At 41.4% G+C, this 22,939-nt stretch overlaps 1 protein-coding gene across 1 annotated transcript in view; it reads left to right on the top strand.

Annotated features, from left to right (window-relative positions):
- Positions 1–22,939, top strand: part of cdkl5 (cyclin dependent kinase like 5) — a gene marked incomplete at its 3' end in the record, with an annotated part of 43,659 nt that overhangs the window by 8,181 nt on the left and 12,539 nt on the right. Inside the window, exons 3-11 of the mRNA XM_079998042.1 lie at positions 14,897–14,942; positions 15,059–15,195; positions 15,757–15,877; positions 16,182–16,241; positions 17,143–17,233; positions 20,086–20,188; positions 21,210–21,296; positions 21,835–21,915; positions 22,674–22,849. Of these exons, the coding sequence (XP_079854168.1) occupies positions 14,897–14,942; positions 15,059–15,195; positions 15,757–15,877; positions 16,182–16,241; positions 17,143–17,233; positions 20,086–20,188; positions 21,210–21,296; positions 21,835–21,915; positions 22,674–22,849 (902 nt within the window). The remainder of the gene's footprint in view (positions 1–14,896; positions 14,943–15,058; positions 15,196–15,756; positions 15,878–16,181; positions 16,242–17,142; positions 17,234–20,085; positions 20,189–21,209; positions 21,297–21,834; positions 21,916–22,673; positions 22,850–22,939) is intronic.

The following is a 22,939-nucleotide window of genomic DNA, read 5'->3' as shown; positions in this document are numbered from 1 at the left end:
CTTGAAGGGCACCTTCTCACTGTCCATGTATTGCTTTGCTTCTTGATTGTCTTGATACATATCCAAAAAACCTTTCATCCTACCTGCTATTTGGCCATCCTGACACTTCTAAGGCATCTGGCTGACCTTACTGGCCCAATCACTACTTGATTGGCTCCCGAATCTGAGCTGTCTCCTTCATTTTCAGGTCAAAAGCAACATGAATGTTTCTTGGATATATTAAGTTATTTATAAGATATTCTTAGAATACTTTCAACTTATTTTAAAAATGAACGACCACTGCTGTATTTTGACTCTCAATGTCCAAACTGGCTCATTGGCTGTAACGCTGAACAAAGGACGAAGTGGGATGATTTCTGGCATAGAGACTGACGTTTATGGCGCACTATGTTGTGACATAATCGCACACTCCTGCCGACTCTGGAGTAGGTTTACATTTGTGTTTTACTTTTGTCCCATGTTTCTCCCCTGAGAGGCGTAGCCAATGGCCATGCTGAGTTGCGTCCAACTCTGTTCTCAGTTAGAGATGGCACATCATACTGTGTGGTGTTGCTATAACTGAATCATTTCAAGTCTGAGAAGTCACCGTTATGCCCCAGGATGTTGTTGCTTGGCGTAAAAATGGGTCTCTTATGGCCACTGAATATCATTAGAAGGGTTCAATTCATCAGAACAGAATACATGCGGTACAGTTATCTGTGAAAAAAAAAAGTCCATAATGTTAAATTGAAGACAGAGTGATAAAGCGTGGCGCATGAGCTGCTGCAATGGTCTTCTGGTAGCTAGGCAACATCCCTCTGGGCAAGCAACTGTAATGCTGGCAGCCAGAGAGACCGGCAGGAGATCAGGAGAGTCAATAACGGAGGAGTAGGCTGGAGATACTGAAGAAACTTTGAAATGTTTATTGGGGCTGCTGGTCAAATGCGTTTCCCAGAGAACATTTGCGTCTAAAAATAAAACAAGCGTCAAATTTGGGAAAACAATGTCATGGCAGAACCACTGCTTAGCTACGATGCCCTTCGATCACCAAATTCACCATTACATCGTTGTCCTTACTGAGTGTCAGTGAAAGAAGTTGAAACCCAACAACTGTTGGTGAACGTGAGTCTGATTTATTCTTTGAATTTTCTTTGCTGTGTACAAGTTACTTTCAATGTTGTTTTCTTCGGTTGGCCATATGTATTTCGGGCCAAAGATGTATCTATTGACCCAATTCATGGAAAAGCAGTTGGTCAATGAATATTTCATCCTATTGTTTGGTGTAACATGGTCATTGCGATTCCCAATGAATATTGCATTTCTCCATGGTTCTTCGATATGGGCACTAGATGTCCATGCCCGTGCGTTTTATAGGTCGCCACTAAATTTGTCAGCACTTCAGGGAGGCACTCGTGGATTTGTATCCGTACACCATATCTTCCAGGCTTTCTTTTCAATAAATCAAATGGCATGTTGCAAAGTGTTTTGTGGTGGGTAAGAACTGGCAGACGGCCTGTTTATTTTGGTGTTTACATTTTGCAAGTACATCCAACCGTTGCTGGGTCATCGCACAGATCCGCTAATTGATAATTTTTTTGCCAGAATATACAGGACAGCCTACCATGGCCTTAAGTTCCTTAACGGCTAGCAGAAGGGCTTTGGATGGACTTTACTGACTCTCAACTAGTAGTTATTACATTTTATAGTTAATAACAAAATGTTGTCATTAAGCAAACTACATTCTGAAACATGTATACTTCCTAAATAAAAGATACATTGAGGTGGAAAATTAATTTGAATTGATTTTATAACTAGTATGTCTAGCTGAAGAGAGGTAATCAAGGGTGTAACTTTGGTTTGAGAAGTGGGGGTGGGGGTGATGAAGAACCTGTTCCCATCACACACAGTGCTTGTTTCATTACATAAGGAAACAGAGTAAAATCTAAAAAAAACTACCTTGAATAAAAACACGCTGTGGGCACAGTCGGTCAGAGAGTCAGAGAGGGAGTGATCGGGGTGCAGAGCCATGATTATTTAAAGATATATAGTTCTAATTTTATAAACCCCCTGTAATTTTCGCCCCTGGCTGTATTAAGATAAAAACTGTTTAAAGTAAAGGAAAGCCATGACGGTGGAGTTCTGCCCTATGATGTTTGAGTGGCATGGGGTGTCAGTTTGTACAAATTCCTGTAAATAGAAAGAAAATACACAAGAGTTTAAAATTACCAACAGCTCTTTAAGAATTTGATAATAATTAACATGGCAGAAAAAAAACACCTTTGTGGTTCATAGAGGTAACAGTGAGTAAAAGCAAGTAGGCAAAAAAAAATCTTGGACCGGTGCGTAAATATAGCTTCCTGTAGTCTCATTGTCTGGCCGTTTCTGCTTTGTTTTAGAGCGGAAATGGGCGGTTTTTAATGTTTTAACTCAAATCAGTGGAGTATTACTTGATGGGTTGAAAACCAAAACGTGTTGAAGTTGAAGTCATGGGCTTTAATAATGCAAGGAATAAGAGCTGACTGTTTTAGGGACCAGTGATAACTCACTAACTTCTAAATCACTATGGTAGATGCATTGTTTTCCTAACAAACAGCATGATGATATCTTTTCTTCCCAACCAAGATCTGCAGTCTGTCTCTTTTTCAGTTTCTCTTTTTAAAATAATCACTTTATGGTTGGAAGCATTCTCCGCTGTGCGCTTTTGGATCATGTCCATAATAATTGAGCAATTTATGACATAATCAGAAAATAACCAATTCTCAGTTGTAAATGTCAAATGCAGAAGGCCCACTAGAGCACGGATTCTTGTGTTTAAGGTGCAACGCCCCCAAACTTAGAACACAAAAAGATAGATGAAATACATATAACAACAAATATAAGATTTAAATACAAAGTTCCTTTTTGATCAACATATTCCAGCTGATTACAATACATAAATAAGCTATCCATAGATATCCACAATGGAACACAAAAATGTATGTATTATTGTAGTTTTTGGGAACTCAGTGACCTTATTCACCCCAAACATTCCAGACACCTCGTATTCCCCCCTTCAAGACTACACAAACTCTCGAAAGAAAGAAGATTATGCACTTATGATGCCAATTGGCTTAATAGAAATCACCTAATAACAAACAAAATGATTATATTGTACCCTTCTGGCCATGCTTAGTCGAAAAATACAGTAAATTTGTGGAGTGTGAGAGCGGAAAAACCCATCTGGCAGCTTCCTTTCTCAGTCCATCCATCAAACAATCTAGACAGGAAAATTCTCTCACGGTCCCTCTGCCCCAGGCAACCACCTATTGTACTCCATGTCAATGAACAGAAAAACTGTATCGGATGTTACATATAAATGCATACATTTAGAACCTTAGAAATAAATCAAAATATTTGTCCAAAGTCAGGGTGGTCGACCCATCGGACCCTCCAGTAGACCTTTCCCTGCCTAACACCAATGTCCCTCAAGACCGCAAAAAAAGAAAACACCTGAGGTCCCAATGTATTCACTTCACCCTATTACAGAAAACTCCAAAGAAAACAATATTAAATTAAAGTAATATGTCATGCTAAAAATATCTAGTGTAGAGTACAGAATATTCATCAATAATACAGGTTACATTGTAATAAACAAACTCCAATATTGTAAAAAATATGCAGGACACATATTGCTTTTTAACACAATCAAGTTTTAATGATATTTCACCCGACACCCCTGATCATGATGTCCTCATTCAGGGTCCGCCGTCCATTTCATCCTCCATTTTTGAATGTCCATGTTTGAGTGTTCAAGTCCATTAGGCTGTTCGGATCTCTGGACACAGCCACCCTCTGACTGGTCCTGAACGAAAAAATTCCCCTGCCAGTACCTTGCACAAACATCAAATACAGTATAATAATTTCAGTTTTGCATTATACTTTAACATGATGAACATTTTCCAAGTCCCTCCTTTGTCCATGCATTTTCCCAGGCAAAAATAGTATTGAATTTATGACGGAATCAAATTCAAGATTCAAGATTCAAGATTCAAGAGGTTTATTCGTCACATACATATACATACTTTCATACATATATGCATATACAATCAGATATTCAGAATGGATATTTCTCTACTAGTGTTAGCTCCTCCTTCATCACTATTTCCTCCTCATCTTCACTGACGTCATTACCACCCAATAGTGGCATCTGAACATTTTCTCCCGGCATTACAACTCCTACCCATCTCAATATCATGGCCTTAGCAAAGGTAAACAACACCGTACAAAAACAAAACATCACACACAGTGATAGAGGAGCAGTCCCCAGAAACTGAACTACTATAGCTCTTAGTGGTCCTAATTTATCTTGCAACCAAGCTTATGCTTGGTTGCAAGATAGATCCAGTTCGATTTAAAGCCACGCAGAGGCCACCTTGTTTGGCCAAAATATAATCAAGAGCCATGTTGTGTTTCAGCAACGTCAATCGATGACTCCTCTGGGTGTTTGACAAATATTCAAAACCTCTTATGGTCTCATTTGCAAACCCTTGTAGGGTATATGTGATATTATCAATATGATCAGCTAAGAATGTGACACCATACCATGGAAACAATCCTATGGCCCATTTTTCTCCGAAAGATATCCTCCAATAAGACTCCAAATTATGAAACTGTGCCAAGTCTCTTTTCTTCCTACTTTCGGCAGTCTTTGTAGAGTTACCCTCATCTGTCTCTTGTCCCTTCCGGATAACAAAAACATCATAAGGAAGTTTCAACTGTGCCATATACTAGCAACATCCAATCCACCCATATGGCAGAAATAAGTATGATTTATCACCACATACCCACCAAATATCTTTAAATGTTCCTATAGTCACATTACCCGGTAAAGTTTGATTCTTTACGCTTAAAGTTTTACTCTGTCGACATTGTGGTGCATGAAAGGTCACAGTATGTGTGTCATCAACCGTCCTTTGTACACTTTGTTCAAATTGCATCATGTAGCTTCCACATTCTGATATTCCCATAAACATACAATCTCCACAATGAGTATCATTTGAACAAAAACAATCTCTACCTTTCGCAGGAGTCACTTCCACAGCATCAGGTATTGCTGTTCTATCTTCATACTTATCATGAAGATTTAAATATGATAATTCTTTCAACCAGGAACACCTACGTCCAGGTCTAAATAGATTGACCGAGAGAGCCATCCATTTTTCATTTGTGGCTTGTTGTTTGAATTGCAGCCATGATAACGCATTACTTTGACATTCAGGCGTCAAAGGTTCCGGTACCGTCTCTAGAATTGAAGGCCATGTGCCCGGAGCTGGAACTCTCACCACACAATGACAAGTAGTCATTCTAACGGAGTGAGTTATCTGTTGGAACCACAGATTTCTATTTGCCCACGTGTCTGCTATTTGCAGCACCGAGGAATCAAACCCATTATGCCTTCCACTGGGTTTCTCGCTTCTGTAAAGCAACATAGTCACCTGAACTATTTCACCTGAATCCCTATAAATCTCTTCAGCAATTGGCTCTCTAATTACAGAGCTCTCCTTGCTATTGTTCAAATTAATTTCCAACTTTACCATAAGCTTCTGAGTTATATTTACCAACTTCTTAAATGATGTGGATGTAGTGATAGGTGTCAGCGTCTTATTTACAGACTTTGTAGACACCGAAAAGGTCGTCATTGTTTTATTGGTAGTTGATCTCATCCTCGCAACCTCACTTGTATGATTACCAGGAGTTACAGAAGTAGAAGTTGTCATCATCGTTGTTGTAACATCCTTTTCTGCCAATATTGTAGCTAGAGTAGTGACTCAAGATGATATGTTAATACTACTAGTTATTCCCCGAGCTAAGGTAATAGATGTCATCGGTCCAACAGTCACCCTTGGTGTGACTAGTTGGTTTTGAATTTCTTGAGCAATCGTACTTATTTCTTTAGTAACGAGACCTTTTACTACAAGCATTATCTTATGAGTTCTGTATCCCGCTTCCCAATAATTTTGCCTTGGGATATATTTAGACTTTAGATCCAAATATGTGCATGTATATTCTCCTTGATCTTCACATAGGACATTATTTACGACAAGCGCACAGTCATCTTGAACTTTAACCCATCTCCTGTCATTATACAACATATACTTTCGTTGATCGCGAGGCCCACTGCCTACATCAGGTCCTGTTAGCACTATGTCTTCACCATGTGCATTTTTCCATTTTGGGGAAATATTTCCACCAGTATTCTATTTACTACATTTACATGGAAGGTGAGCTGCATTTCCTAATTTAGTTCTAATCACAGTATTCTCAGAAATTGGAGTTGTAGAAATCATCTGAGACACAGATAGTTACTTTCAAAACTAAAGAGGTGGACATCTGCTTTTTTTTTTCAGTTGGTGGGAAAGTTGATACTTCAGTTGTCAATTTTCCTACTTCTCTAACAGCCGTTGGTTCTACAATTTTACTTTCATTTAGTACCACAAGAGTCACAATTTTGTATCCGTAGTCTGGTCTTGTTTTCACTCCATCCTCTCTCACATTCACTCATAATAAGAACACTTGTAGTCTCCTCGATCTTCAATCTGGGATCTACGTAGATAAAGACTACAGTCCCCCTCAATCTTCAGCCTTCTTCGATCATTTAGCAGCACATACTTCTCTCGTGATGATGTTCCTGACAAGTCAATTACCTTACCTTGGTTATCTTCCCATTGGACTCAGAATTCCCCTTTTTCATAATTTTCTTTTGTAAACTGACATGGCAGCTGAACTAACTTTCCCAAAGTCCCTTCAACCCTAGTCCTCATATCTCTTTGGTCTAACCCTTTTTCGGTTGGCCTTGGACTCCTTGGTCCAACTGGGTCTGTGTAATATCCTGAAGCGGTATCACAGCCCTCTGGAATCTTTGATGACTCATACTTTCTGGAGTTAGACTCTGTTGTTTCTGGGACATGTTGTAAATCAATGTCACCAAAGTGTCTCTCTTGCTCAGGGACTGACAATTCATCCCTGGGATCATCAAAAGTGCGCTCAACATCATCATGCACACCCACATCATCGTCAATCCCTTCTTCTGGGTCGTGACCTTGGAGGTCCTCATGAACCTCTGCTGTGTCTGCAGCTTCTGTTGGCTCTCTTGAGCTTTCAACATCTCTGCACTGTGATTGTGGCGCCTCTTCTTTTGGGGCTCTAACACAATGTGATAAATGGTACCATGTAGGAGAACCTTTAACCTGAACCACAATTCCCGTACTGCGAACAACTTCGAATGGTCCTTTGCGGCGTTCGTTAAACCACTTCCTCCTAAAGACCTTCATGAATACCTTGTCTCCAGGTTGCACCGCGTTCCTCTTTTGCTCATCAAGTCTCTCTAGCACCTCCTCTTGTTTTTGCCTGTCGGAGACATACGTGTGTATTCTCTTATGCAGTGCAGCCATATAATTAACATACACTCGCATTTCATCTTCTAAAAGGGCTAAACTTGGACCCTTTCCACTTTCGGCAAACAAGGTGTTGGCATCCGTCTACCTGTAGCCAACTCATGGGGTGTCATGCGCAAATCACGGAGCCCACTTGAATGACACACCATTAATGCCAACGGAAATGCCTCTATCCAATTCAGACCTGTGTGCTGACAGATTTTACAATACGATTTTTCAGCACACCATTCATTTTTTCACCATTCACCTTGGCTTTGCAGATGATAAACAGCTCCTAGATGTTGTTTAATTCCCAATTTTTGCAGAATTAATTTTACAGTTCTATCCACGAACTCTTTCCCATTATCTGAGGATATGTGATCCGGAAGTCCCAACCTGCTTATGACCTCATGACACAAAAACTTGGCAACTGACTGAGCATCTTTATGCTTGGTTGGACATGCCTCAGGCACTGTGAAAATCTAAAGAGTATATTGGTCAATCTGATATCACCTCCAATTAATTATTTTTATTCTATTTATCTATTTAAATGTATTTTATTTATTTATTTTTTTCTTCTATCATGCTGATAGAAAAGAGAGGAGGGGGGGTTCTTCACAGCCCCTCTTGTCAGGAGGAGTTAATTAATTTCCACTCTGTTTGAAGCACCACCCCTTGCTCTACCTCTTAAATTTTGCCAAAACTTCCAGTATGGACTGGTCGTCAGCGACTGAATATCCTGTTTTAACTCCCGTAGGAACAGCCCAGCCCAATGCAGTTACGCACAGAGTCAACAATCAGAGCCGTTTTCTCTCACTCAGCAGCCAAAACACAAAACCTCTTCTCTGGCAGCCAAACCCAGCTTCTCCTTCTATTTCAACAAGACTATCTGTTCTTTTAACCAGACAAAACTCACAGCAAGCACAGTCACACACACACAACAAGCATGAAAAAGACAAAGAAAGAACCCATACACTAATCAAACAATCCACAAATCCTACTTACAAAATCAGACCAGGAGATTTTTCTTTCTTTTTCTGAATGTGTACATGCATGTGTAAGCAAACTGTTGCTGGTTGCTCTACTCCTTCTCTCAGAAGGCTCATATTTTTATCAAATGTATAAACATCCTGTAAAAGGCTCATATTTTTTATCAAATGTACAAACGTCCTTAAAAAAGGCTCATATATTTTTTATCAAATGTATAAACGTCCTGTAAAAGGCTCATATTTTTTTATCAAATGTACAAACATCCTTAAACAGGCTAAATATGTTTTATCACTAAAGAGGCAAAAATGTCTCTTGTCTTTTGTATTACTCAAACCACTCACCCCCCATGTGCACATATTTAATAACATATATTCTCTATATCATTTACACATACACATGAACAATACACAGATCTCTTCACACATCCTTAGCCGCGGCAAACACACACACAAAAAAAAGAAGAAGACATGTCTGTCCAGCACCACGTCTGATCCTCCGAAGACTTCAACAGCGCTTAACTTTCTATTTTAACGTCGACTCATTTATACTTTTTTAATTTCATCAAAATTTTCACTTTGGCCAAGCTTTTAACAAATTATCTTTTTAATCAGATTCCTTCATCATGCATGCTCACTAGTTCTCCTAGGCAGGTTCAGCCCTGTTTTTCTACTTTTCTCAAACTTTATTTTTCATCTTATTTCCACTTTTAAGCCTTTAACTTTTAACTCTTATTTCACTTTCATCTTTTTCATCTTATTTCATATTATTTCATATTTAGCCAATTCCCCTGGCCAGGGTTATTTCGTCTTTGTTTTTCTTACACAGATTTGACTATACTATATTTTCTTACGGCCAACTTTCACACAGCAACCAATGTACACATGTCTAACCGTTAAGAAGATCCGGGCCCTGTTCATTAATCTTGCATGGTTATTTAGCACTTTTTGTTACTAGTTCTGCAATTCTACTGTTACTTTTTACTTCAAGTTAATTGTCTTTTAACTTATTTCTCATTTCTCTTGTCTCTGTTCTCTATTTCTCTTTTTCTTTGTTTATTATTCTCTTATTCCCCTTATTTACGTCTTTTACAATTTAATATACCCCAATTGAGATGGAAACTCACTTCACAAATCAACACATCATCTCTCATCTCTGCGCAATCTGCTTTTGTCAGGGCAGCCTACCTGCACAAAACACAACCGCTTCACAGACCACACAGCCGCTTGTATTTGTGAGAGAACACTCACCCTGAGCTGTATAAGTGGTAACTTCGCTGAAGCTGACGGCAGTAGCAGATGAGGCCCAACACATCCTGTTTGTGACGCCATTTTTGTAGTTTCTTTGTTGTCGATGATGTGTTGATGAAGAAGAAATCTCCGCAGACGCTGACTTGATTATAATTATAAGTTTATTACAAGTAAGAACAGCATCAAACCAGACTTGCCATGGATGTCTGGGAGAGAACAGGAGCCAGATATATTCTCTCCTGAATGGAGCCAGAAATTGGCTTTTATACTTGTACAGAGATAACGTAACACATCTGGTTCCAATCCATAGGTCTCAGCGCAGCCCCTGTCTGACATAAATCTAACATTTCCACTTCTCTCCTCACGGGGCCCCCAACATTAACACTCTTATGGTGACGTTCTCCATGTAACTTTCGAAGAAACTTGTGTTAAAAATAATATCGCACTACAACTCGTTTTTGGGAACTCAGTGACCTTATTCACCCCAAACATTCCAGACACCTCACTCTGCTATGGTTCACTTATATCTAGAATCTGTGTTTACTTAGGAGCCCAAATCTGGATTATTTTTCAAAGGAAAAGTCTTTCTTTAAGGACAAATTTAGGGAAATTAACAATGTCCGAACAATGTCATGCAATTAATTGCGATTAATCATCATCGTTTGAGAGCCCTAACATACACAGTATATGAAATAGGTCCCAATATTTTCTAGAAAATCTATCATGCTTTTCTTATTATACTGCATCTATTTTGTAATTGTGTGATAATGAACAGTGATAATGATAACGTGCTAGTGAATTGTGCGCAGCAAACCCTAACCCAACAACTTCTCACATTGGGATGGGTAGTTTCACTAAGTTAATCTCAAACTAAATATCAGCTCAGGTCAGCATTTGGTGAATTTATTTTTGCACTTTAAAACAATCCCTTTGGTTGTTGATTTGGTTTTTCCATCTTATTTGATATCAACTTATTCAAGATTCAAGATTCAAGATTCAAGATTTTTATTTGTCACATACATATACATACTTCCATACATATATGCAGTGAAATGTAATGCAACGCACCCGGTGATAGCACACAATATGTCCTAGGAAAAAATAAAAAATGAAATAAAATAAAAAGTAGAAAATTCCTTTCTAATAGACCGACTAACTGACTCCTAAAACGTAATACAGTAAGTGGAATACTTATAGAATAAGATAAAAATATATAGAATAAAATACAATAAAAATAAATTGAAATAAAATGGAATAGCTAGAAGGAATATGCCTATGTATATACAGATATGTGCATTTAAAGTGGCATGTGAATTAAAGTGGCGTGTGAATGTGAATAGTGTGAGGTAGTGTTTGCGATAATACAGCACAGTATACAACAGTACGGCACAGCAATACGGCATCACGAACAACCCTGAACAGTGATACAGTATGCAGTACAGTATGCTACATACAGTACAGTAGGTAGTGGAGCCTAGTGCATGGCTCAGTTAGGACCCCTGGTGAGGTCAGCATTGACAGTTCTGATGGCGTGCGGGAAAAAACTCAGTCTCAGTCTCTCTGTTCTCGCTGCGTGACTGCGGAGGCGCTTGCCTGACCGCAGCAGCTGAAACAGTCCGTTGTTGGGGTGATGAGGATCCTTCATGATCCTACGGGCTCTGCTACTACACCTCCTGGTGTATAACTCCTGCAAGGGGGGGAGGGTAGTTCCAGTGGTACGTTCAGCTGAACGCACCACCCTCTGCAGGGCCCGCCTGTCCTGGGCAGTACAGTTCCCAAACCAGGCAGTGATGTTGCCTGTCAGGATGCTCTCCACTGCTCCAGAGTAGAAGGACTTGAGGATCCTCACCAAGACCCGGAATTTCCTCAGCTGCCTGAGGTGGTAGAGACGCTGCCTCGCCTTTCTCACCAGAGTGTCTGTGTGAACAGTCCATGTTAAGTCCTCTGTGATGTGGACTCCCAGATATCTGAAGCTGCTCACCCTATCGACAGAAGTCCCATTAATCCACAAGGGCGCGTGCGTCCTCGATTGTGATCCAGCGGAGCGCCGGCGCAGGCGACCGCTAGGGGCGGCGCCACTATCGCGCCACTATCGCCACTTATTCGATTATTTCGGTATCATCACATGATTTTGTCGCTAGATAAGTGAGTGACGTTTTTCCAGCTGTTTGTCTCACTTCCACGAGGAGCCCAGACCCCTGGCCCCCCGCAATAGGAGCTGTGAAGAGAGTAGCTATTTTTACTGTCTTTGAGCTGAAAGCAGGCCCTGAAACAAAAGGTGGCTGTGGAAATAGAGGAGCAATTAATGTGTTAGTGTGACGGAGAGAGACAGAGAGATGCAGAGAGGGATACAGTACGGTGGTATTTCTGTGGATCAAGTTTGTTTTCGGAAAAATGGGTTATCCAGCGAGGGGCCCAAAGGAGACACGTATAGGTGAGTAGGAGGCCACTTTCTTTGGGTAATGGCCCAGAACTCAGGCAGGCGACTCCATCGAGACTGGAGTGTGCATTGAAGTGACAGAATGCCCTTAAGAGTGTGTCGTGCACTTTCTGAATCGAACAACGCGCTGTATTTTTCAGCATAAATTATGAACGCCTTACACAGGGTTTCTCTGAATCCATAAAAAGTCTAAAATCCAATGATCTGAATTTTAGGCCTTGAAACTTCTTAAAATGTCTTAAATATGATTTTGAGAGGTCTTAAAATTGATTGGATTATGAAGTTCAGGGATGCTCAGGGATGTTCGGGGATCATCTCGCTTTTCGGAAAATGTCACTTTTTTTCATGTTAATTTGGGTGACTTGTGTGAATCGTCCAGATCTGAAGAGGAATTTTTTGCATTTTAGTGTTTTTTTAGGGTTGACGTAAGGGGTTAAGGTACGGCTCTCTTGAAAGCTCTCAAAAGCAGGAAGTGGTGCTGCGTTCGTGGGAACTAGGAAAACTGTAATCCGTGTCAGAAGTGATGCAGCATTCACTGGAACTCGAAAAATGTAATCCGTGTCAGAAGTGATGCTGTGTTCACGGGAACTCTGGAAAAAAAACTGTAATCTGTCATTTGTGTCAGTATCCCCTCCATTGGCATATCCTTTGTCCTTTTTTTTGCAAGTATGGACGTGAAATAGGTCTTAAAAAGGTCTGAAAATGTCTTCATTTTAACTTGCTGCAGAAACCCCGTTTAAAGTTCATTGACTGTTTTTTGCGTTTCAATTGTGCGAACACATGCAGTGTTATGCTACTGGTTATAACGTTCTTCAAAGTGCACTTTTAGCTAACAGGGAGCCATGCTCTCCAGAGTTCAAAACTGACTTTAGCAAGAATCTAGATGCTTGGTCGTGTTATTTTTTAACTAATTCCCCTCAGTCTCGTTTGATTGAATGGGATTTCAATTGGATAAATATAATTGCCACATGTCAAAATGACATACCTTCAAATGGCTTCACGTTCACACGTACAGGAAAAGGCTCACACAGAGCTAATCGCCAAGCAAAGCTTCTCTCCGAAGGGAGAAATCAAAATATTCATCACACAACAGCGTTTTCTTTCACTAACACATGCCTTATCAGAGTCAGAGTGAAATTTCAATTTCAATATTGTAATTTGCGTTTTCAAATACTAATATACACAATTTCTGTCTAAGTGTGCATGCAAGTAATTGAAAATGCAAAGTGCATGATTGCAGTTGAAATGTAATTCCAATCCACTAGATATGCATAAATCATGTTTTTTATATATTTTACATTTATATATATATATATATATATATATATATTTCCCAACCTAATTATAATCAGGCTTTCATGGCTGGAGTATTGCAAACGCCAAGCTGTACTCACTTGTGAAATGTGTTGATGTGATGCAGCTTTTTTTCATCAGCACAATTTTAGCAAGTTTGGGTTTATTTATAAATGTACCGTCCTTCCCTTTGGATGGAAAATCAAACGAGCTATGCAAAGCAACTGAGATACTGCCCTCCCTACAAGTGCCAGCCCCTACAGGAAGGCAGTTTGGTGATATTCCCAGCTGCATCCCATGGTCTGGGCTTTACTGATTGATCCGATTTTGGGAATTGAGACATTTGATAGACCAGGGAGTCGAACAACAGCGGGAGAAGACATTTGAGTTATTCTTATGAGCCCTGCAAACATCTGTAGGACCCATAAACTGTTCTTCATGCTTTATTTTGGGTTTGTTTGTGCATCCCGCAGCACGGCCTCCTGCAGACAGTCAGCGTTCTGTGTACGCTGACAACAAAGTGTTTCTTTGTGGACGTGGACAGTGAGATAGACTCATTGTGTTATCTGTGAACAAATGAACAATAGCTCCAAAAATGAATATAAGGCTATGCAGGAAGGAGGGATGGGGCAAAAAGGAAGCGAAAGCTCGGCCCCGGACGTTGTAATCCCTTCTATGCCCTTGACCTTCTGCATGAACGAAAATCTCACAAATACTGGTTCAATATTTTACTGTTGTTAAGATAATCAGGCTGCACCACCGGTAGATGGTTGGCACACGGTTTTGCCTGTTATTAAGTGATATCAATTAGTATGTGATACTGATTTAAATGTACTTTTACAGTTGTGTCATTGTTCTAAATAAATCAATAGTTTTTTTTAGCATTTTTAACTGCAGCCCGGCAGACCCCTTGATATGCAGCTCCACCCTTTTGGCAAATTCAGCAAGGTCAATCAAGCAACCTGCAAGTAATGGCAGCACACCTGAATGCATAATAACCTTGTGTGTGTGTGTGTGTGTGTGTGTGTGTGTGTGTGTGTGTGTGTGTGTGTGTGTGTGTGTGTGTGTGTGTGTGTGTGTGTGTGTGTGTGTGTGTGTGTGTGTGTGTGTGTACGTGCGTGAGTGTGTGTGTGCGTGTGATAAGAGCGTTGCCATCGATCTCATCTTGGCATTGCCCAGGAACTTGGGCAGGAGGCCACAGAAAATATTTTATGTTAAGAGTGGGCAGGCATTGCATTTCAATATCCCTATTTCCTTTCTCTCAGTCGTTTCACCTTTGATTCTGCCAGTCTCTATCTATCTATCTATCTATCTATCTATCTATCTATCTATCTATCTATCTATCTATCTATCTGTCTGTCTGTCTGTCTGTCTGTCTGTCTGTCTGTCTATCTAATATCCACCTACCTACAGTTTCTATCTATCTATCTATCTATCTATCTATCTATCTATCTATCTATCTAATAGATTCAATGGACGTGTTATTATGTCACTAAGTTGTGTCCAACTCTGATGAACTTGCCTCGTCTTCGCAGGAGACCAATGAACTTGTGGCCATTAAGAAGTTCAAGGACAGCGAAGGTGAGTACGCAGGGCGAGCCCGGCGTGAGCGGTCTTCAGCCAGGAAGGAGGTTTTTATTCCCTGATAGCTGCTTGCATTATTTAATTTTATTTTATCTTTCCTTTTTCCACCACAGAGAATGAGGAGGTCAAGGAGACGACTCTGCGAGAGCTGAAGATGCTCCGGACCCTGAAGCAGGACAACATCGTGGAGCTGAAAGAAGCCTTCCGCAGAAGGGGCAAACTCTACCTTGTCTTTGAATATGTGGAGAGGGTCAGCGATAGCATGGCTATTATTTGACGCTCGGAACCTTTTTATGTGTGTGTCCATGCTGTAACGACGTGTGCATGTATTTTTATATACGCTGATTACATGCAGAAGGTCCCCTTTTTTCCACGTACTTTCTAAGTTTAACGATACAAACACTTCGGCTGGGCATAAATGGCGTCGCCATGGCAACATGGTAGATGGAACTATGCTCTGCCTGAATAATGGTATTCCCCGCTGTGTTGCCAAGGTATACGGGATTTTTTTTCCTTCCTTTTTTCATTACCGTGTTTGTGCGCTTGTAATTTTAGTATTGTGGCCCTCGGTGAGATTTCCTCGCTGCCACTCTCCTCTCAGCGTGACAAGGCAGCTGGCGAGCACGAGAGTAAACTCCTATTCAGTGAATTTTACCGGAGTTGTGAACATTAAGAAACGTGGCAACGTTGTATTGATACTGATGTATTTGGGACACAGGGGGGTGGTGATGAAACTATTTCACTATATAATATTTACTGATAATAAGGAGACTAGGAGTCATAGAGGTAATTTGCCACCTGTGCCTCCTAGAACATGCTGGAGCTCCTAGAGGAACTACCCAATGGCGCGCCACCCGATAAAGTGCGCAGCTACATCTACCAGCTCATCAAAGCCATCCACTGGTGTCACAAGAACGAGATAGTGCACAGAGGTGAGGGCTCTCTTTCCATACGCAAGATTTGTCATAACAAACATTTTTGGTAATGGTCATTTTTTATTATTATAACTATTACCTCAGAATTTCCCTTTGTATTAGCCTAGAGATCAATGCAATGAACCTCAGTTTGCAGATAACATGGTATTTAGCGTTCCGGCTATCTGCATTACTGCCATCATTTCCATCGCTGAGCAATGTAGGCAGTGTGGTCATTTACAATGCTGTGTCTTATAAGGGGATGGGATTAAAGTTTTTTTCTTTCCCTTCATTTGGATATTTTGCCTGTGTCATTCCACAGATATCAAACCAGAGAACCTCCTAATCAGCTCCGAGGATGTTCTCAAACTCTGTGATTTCGGTAAGTCTCTGGTCTTTGATCCTTCCCCTCGTCTGTTCTCTAATTGCTACTGTATATCATCCTGTCGAGTTTCTTCAAAGTCTTTGACGTGCAAGGCTTACAGCGCAGTAAAACCATACGTCTGGTGTACACTGGTGTACTGGTGAGGTTTGAGAGATTGTATTTGCAGGATTTACCCACTAGTTTGTTTCATTTTTAAAGGGGATTGAATTATCATTTTGGGTCAAAGCCAAGCACCCTATTCGAAAATAACGATCTTAATAATGACCATAAAAAATGCTTCTCAGGTGCAAAACAACATTGTTTTACAACCCCCACCATCATTCATTGCATTGTATATAATAACGTATGTAATTTGCTATATATTTTTTATTCAATAGTTTTTCTATATTGCATATTTCTAAGGCACCTCAAAAGCGTGTGTGTGAGTTTGATGATAATGTATTGATAATGACATGTTGTTGACGCATGTTCTCATTGAGATTGTTCTTTTTTGCGTGCTATACAATTCTCATTCGCTTTGAATTGCCTTCTAAAGACGACACAGTCATTTAGCGGTGCATAATTGACTAATATAACGTTGAGTCAGCTGAGGTGAGATTTGTTTTGTTATTCACTGTTGGAGCTGGCGTTCAGTTTTTATTGTGATTTTTCCCTCTTTAAAATGAACTCGGTGTTAACCAGTTATTTAAATCGCCGGCGATCCTGCCGCAGCTACTCAAGGGAATGTTAGTAATAGGAATCAGAGCGTTGGCCAGAGGCGGTCACAGCCATATAATTTGGACCTTTTGCCTATTTTTCAGACCTGGAGATAATCCTTGAACTATAGTAAGCTATGGGATGTCTTCGTATGTTTGGATCGGAAGGTGCGACGTGATATTTTGTGTCGTGTGTGCTCCAGGTTTTGCTCGTAACCTGTCAGAGGGGACGGACGCCAACTACACCGAATATGTGGCGACCCGTTGGTACCGCTCACCTGAGCTGCTGCTGGGGTGAGTGTACGTGTGTGTGTGTGTGTGTGTGTGTGTGTGTGTGTGTGTGTGTGTGTGTGTGTGTGTGTGTGTGTGTGTGTGTGTGTGTGTGTGTGTGTGTGTGTGTGTGTGTGTGTGTACGTGCATGCATGCGTGCGTGCGTGCGTGTGCGTATGTGAGACCGTGTCTGTGTTTGTTTGTTTGTGTGGGCACGTGTGGGTGTTCTTGAAGCTGGCGTGTGCCTCTGCCAAACCTCTCGCCCGCAGCCCGTTTGACTTAATTCCAGATCGTCGTTTAGGTCCCACTCATCTCCCGTTTAGGAGGAAAGCGCTCGTCCACTCCTCACTTTGGACGCGCACTGGTATTTGCAGCTACCCTGCATGGCTCTACGTACCTAGCTTCCGCAATTGCTCGCGGAAGTGGCTTCAGAAGCAGCTTGTGTTCATCGCCGTCAAGCGTCGGTGCTGCTGTTATAATGTCCGTCCGGGCTGGGAGACAAGTTGGCGTCATCGAGCCTCGCTGCTGCAGCCTGATTTAGTAAATGCCCTGGAACATTTATTGAGACGGCGTTTAAATGCCGCCCACTCAGATACGCTCTCCTTCCATCGTTGCTGCTCCTCTGCCTCCCTGACTCTGCTGTCAGCTCCTGGCTTCTCGCTGCAACTCTGCTTCTCCATTTCCCTGAGAGTGTCGGCGTCAACGCCAGATGTACCAACATCAATACCATTGTCATCGTTATCAGATTCTGCACCCAGAAAATGCAATCCATCTATGTTTTGGATGTTTTCCTTTTCATCTTCAGCCTTTATTATTATTATTTTTATTCTAGATTCGAGTGTAACATATCTGTCTGTCTGTCTGTCTGTCTGTCTGTCTGTCTGTCTGTCTGTCTGTCTATCTGGTCAGCCAGTCAGGATTTCGACCACACCACAGCACTGAGACTGCTCTTGTCAAGGTCTTCAGTGACATCCATCTAAACACAGACGGTGGCAGAATCTCAGTCTTAGTATTACTGGATCTCAGTGCTGCATTTGGCACAGTTGACCACAACACATTATCAGACCAACTGGAAAACTGGGTGGGACTTTCTGGCACAGTACTAAACTTGGTTTAAATTTATCTATAAGTAATTACACATCTGAGCGGACAAAAATGACATGTGGAGTTCCCCAAGGCTCCATTCTGGGGCCTCTTCTGTTTAACATCGACATGCTTCCACTGGCTCAGATTATTGGAAATAACTAAATATTATACCATAATAATGCAGACGACACACAAATTTACATAACCATATCACCAGGGGACTATGGTCCAATACAATCACTGAGTAAGTGCATTGAACAAATCAACGATTGGATGTGCCAGAATCTCTCCAATTAAATAAAAACAAAACTGAAGAAATTGTTTTGGAGCCAAGGAAGAACGACTAAAAGTCAGCGCTCAGCTTTAATCGGTAATGTTAAAAAGCACAAACCAAGCCAGAAATCTTGGTGTAGTCATGGACGCCAACCTAAACTTCAACAGCCACATTTAAACAATTACAAAGTCAACATTCTATCACCTTAAGAACATATCAAGGATTAAAGGACTTATGTCTCAGCAGGATTTGGAAAAACTTGTCCATGCATTCATCTTTAGTAGACTACACCACTGTGTCTTTAACGATCTCCCTAAAAGATCGATCAGACAGTTGCAGTTGATTCAGAACGCTGCTGCTCGAGTCCTCACTAAGAACAAGAAAGTGGATCATATCAGTCCAGTTGTCAGATCTTTACACTGGCTTCCTGTCCGTCAAACAATTGATTCCAAAATACTACTGTTGGTTTATAAAGCACTGGATGGGCTAGGGCCCATACAGTGCCACAATACATTCCTGATCTTCTGCTACGTTATGAAGCATCCAGACCTCTCAGGTCGTCTGGGACAGCTTTGCTTTCTGTCCCCAGAGTCAAAACTAAAGATGGAGAAGCAGCGTTGAGTTTTTATGCACCACATATCCGGAACAAACTCCCAAAAATCTGCTCCATCTCTGACCTCTTTTAAATCAAGGCGAAGACTTTTCTGTTTGCCGCTGCCTTTTACTAAACCAAATATTCATTTCTTGCACTGAAATCTCACTTACTTGATTCTATGCATTATATTTCTTAACTTTATAATGTGTTCTTACTTTTACAATGTGTTACTTTTGCACTTTGTCTCGATGCTTCTGAAGTGCTATTTAAATTTAAAGCACTTTGAATTGCCCTGTTGTTGAAATTTGAATACCAGTGGCCTCGTGTGCACTGTATTATAACGGCCTTGAGTGATCTGAAACAGTGACCATATAACTGAAAGATCTCCAGACCGGTTCTCCAGGGCTAGGATATCGCCTTGACAAGGTAAAAGGCTATTCGGGGAATAGGCTAAATAATATTTAACAAAGAATAAAACAAGGATTCTTTGATTCATTTCTTACACTGCACTATAAAATTCTATGTATTCTATTGTATTTTTACTTTATGCATTCTATGTCCTTTTATAATGTGTTTCTTGGCACTTTGTCTTAATGCTTTTTATGTTTTACGTGAAGCACTTTGAATTGTCTTGTTGAAATGTGCTATATAAATAAACTTGCCTTGCCTTGCCTATCTGTCTGTCCGTCCGTCCGTCCGTCCGTCCGTCCATCCGTCTATCTATCTATCTATCTATCTATCTATCTATCAATCTATCTATGGGACCCTCTCACCCCTCTCTATGTCTATCTATCTATCTATCTATCTATCTATCTATCTATCTATCTATCTATCTATCTATCTATCTATCTATCTATCTATCTATCTATCTATCTATCTATCTATCTATCTATCTATCTATCAATCTATCTTTCTCCTCAGGGCTCCCTATGGTAAAGCGGTGGACATGTGGTCTGTTGGCTGTATCCTTGGGGAGCTGAGTGACGGACAGCCCCTGTTTCCTGGTGAAAGTGAAATAGATCAGGTGAGTGAGCACAAGCTAGAGGCAGCCTCCTCTTTATTTAGCAAGTTACAGTATACTCACCAAGTCAGCCGCCTTTTTTTTGAGCAGTGGACAAGGTGTCATGCCTTTGTTCCCATGGCCCATTCATCCCGAAAGCCCGATAGTCCGAAAAAATCTATTGGACATGGACCATCTCTCACCTTGTACCTAAACTTAACCATCTCGAACCCGACATTTTTCCGATTATTGGAGTTTCGGAATAATGCAATGTTGGATCTCCTTCTTTAGCAAGTTACAGTATAATACCTAGTTACCCACCTCTTTATTTATTAAAGAGTGTACTCACCTACTTACCCACCTCATCCTTTAGCAATTGATAGTATATTCACGAGCAGGCCATTATCCATGCTGACATTGTATATTGCTCTGTATACTATCCTCCTTCTCAGTAATCCGCCCACTTCCTCATGGTATTCCCACCTCAGCCACGAGCTGCAGGTCTGATGCAGGCCAGCAGTGAACGCTGTATATAAACGCTCAAAGGAGAATGTGCACCAGGGGGGTCTATGTGGCTACATAACGATGTCTGTCTATCTGTCTGCCTGTCTGTGTCTGTCTGCCTGTCTGCCTGTTTAGCTAATTATATAATGAACCTATCTATCTATCTATCTATCTGTCTATCTATCTATCTATCTATCTATCTATCTATCTATCTATCTATCTATCTATCTATTTGTCTGTCTGTCTGTCTGTCTGTCTGTCTGTCTGTCTGTCTGTCTGTCTGTCTGTCTGTCTGTCTGTCTGTCTGTCTGTCTGTCTGTCTGTCTGTCTGTCTGTCTGTCTGTCTGTCTGTCTGTCTGTCTGTCTGTCTGTCTGTCTGTCTATCTTTCTATCTTTCTATCTTGGATAAAGCAGGGTACTCTAAATGGTGGGATCTGGGTTAGGCTTTATTTAGGCTGTATTTTTCCTATACTCAGCCACCGCTGTGCCATAAACTATTCATCAGTGAGTTTATATTCACGTAGTTCCTCCTCCTCCTTAGCTCTTCACCATTCAGAAGGTACTGGGTCCTCTTCCAAACGAGCAGATGAAACTCTTCTACAACAACCCTCGCTTCCATGGAATCAGGGTGGGAAAGTCCCCTCTTCTCTCCTCCTCGTCGCTCATCTCCATCACTTCCGTTTCTCTCTCTCTCTCTCTCTTGCTTGCTCTCTCTCTCTTTTTCTCTCTATACCCATCTTACTCTGTCACACACACTGTGTCATTCTCTCTCCTTCGATATTTCTCTCTCTCTCTCTCCTCTCGCCTCCCCTCTTCCAGATGCCTGGTGGCTATGTTCCCAGCACCATGACTGAGTGGATTGCTATGACTCATGAGATTGGTTAATGTTCACTATAGCAGCAAGGAAAAATGTCCCAGAAAACCCAACAACACTTTGTGCATATGACCGAGGGTGTGTGTGTGTGTGTGTGTGTGTGTGTGTGTGTGTGTGTGTGTTAATCCAATCCAAGGTTGTGTCACTTAAGTGTGATCTCTAAGCGATGGAGAACTTGAGTCTCTCATTTTTTCTTGTAGGTTATATTTGTTTTCATTGATATTGTTCACAAGTTATTGTACTTGATAAAGAGGAATTATCACTCTGATCCAATCTATCGGTCCTTCTCCAGTTTCCCTCTGTCACTCACCCCCAGACCTTGGAGCGGAGGTACCTGGGCATCCTCAGCGGTCTTATGCTGGATTTGATGAAAGTAAGACAGGTCGAACTCCTTGCTCCACACACATGACTATTTTTCCCCACTATTTTTTTCCCCAATTGAAGATTTTATTTTGAACAATAACTTCAACAACCGCTCAGCATGCAATCCTGGGAGACTCCTGCATGGTGAAACTAGACTAAGAGAGGATGCAGTGGCACTGGGTTACCACTGTCACCTGCTTTTTCTCCGCAAAAATTCACCAGCACCCATGAGCCTCGCCATAACCGCAAGCTTGTCTGAATAGTAGAAGATCCATGGCGGCTTGGGCAAAAAAACGCTATTTCACCTATCAGCCAGTAAAGTTCTTGCTTCCGAGAATATATGAGGTGAGAAAATAGGCCATGTTATTTCAGATCAACAATGGGTCGTTAAAAATATATATATATACGGGAACGTCCTTTACTGTACATGTGCATGTCCAGGGGGTGACCTGGGCCGGCACGAACCACTTCATGTGTTTGCTAAAGCTTGTCAGTGTTTGATATTTGTACTAAGAACATTTGGGAGTCAAACTACTAAATGTTTGGTTTTTCTTACTGTGTGTGTGTGTGTGTGTGTGTGTGTGTGTGTGTGTGTGTGTGTGTGTGTGTGTGTGTGTGTGTGTGTGTGTGTGTGTGTGTGTGTGTGTGTGTGTGTGTGTGTGTGCGTGCGTGCGTGCGTGCGTGCGTGCGCGCACGCGTGCGTGTGTGTGTGCGCGCATGTGCGCGCGTGTGTGTGTGTGTGTGTGCGTCCCCTCCCCTCCTGGACAGAACCTGTTGCTGCTGACCCCGACCGAGCGCTACCTGACGGAGCAGAGCTTAAACCACCCGGCCTTCCAGCCGCTGAGGCAGGCGGAGGGGGAGAGGCCGTCGCCCGCCTCCCCCAACCCGCCTCGCTCGTCCAAAAGGAAAACGCACCACCACGGAGAAAACACCGTCCCAACCAGGTCAGATTACCCCTTTTTGTTCGGGGTCATCTGTGCTGTCACATTGTCCTTGGAATTTGGGCCTGAAAACCCTTTCTCTGTCCCATTGAA

The sequence above is a fragment of the Zeus faber genome (assembly GCF_960531495.2).
Source record: "Zeus faber genome assembly, chromosome: 3".
Taxonomy (NCBI): Eukaryota; Metazoa; Chordata; class Actinopteri; order Zeiformes; family Zeidae; genus Zeus; species Zeus faber.
Note: the sequence above shows the minus strand (reverse complement) of the source record. Positions and strands in the feature narration are given on the sequence as shown.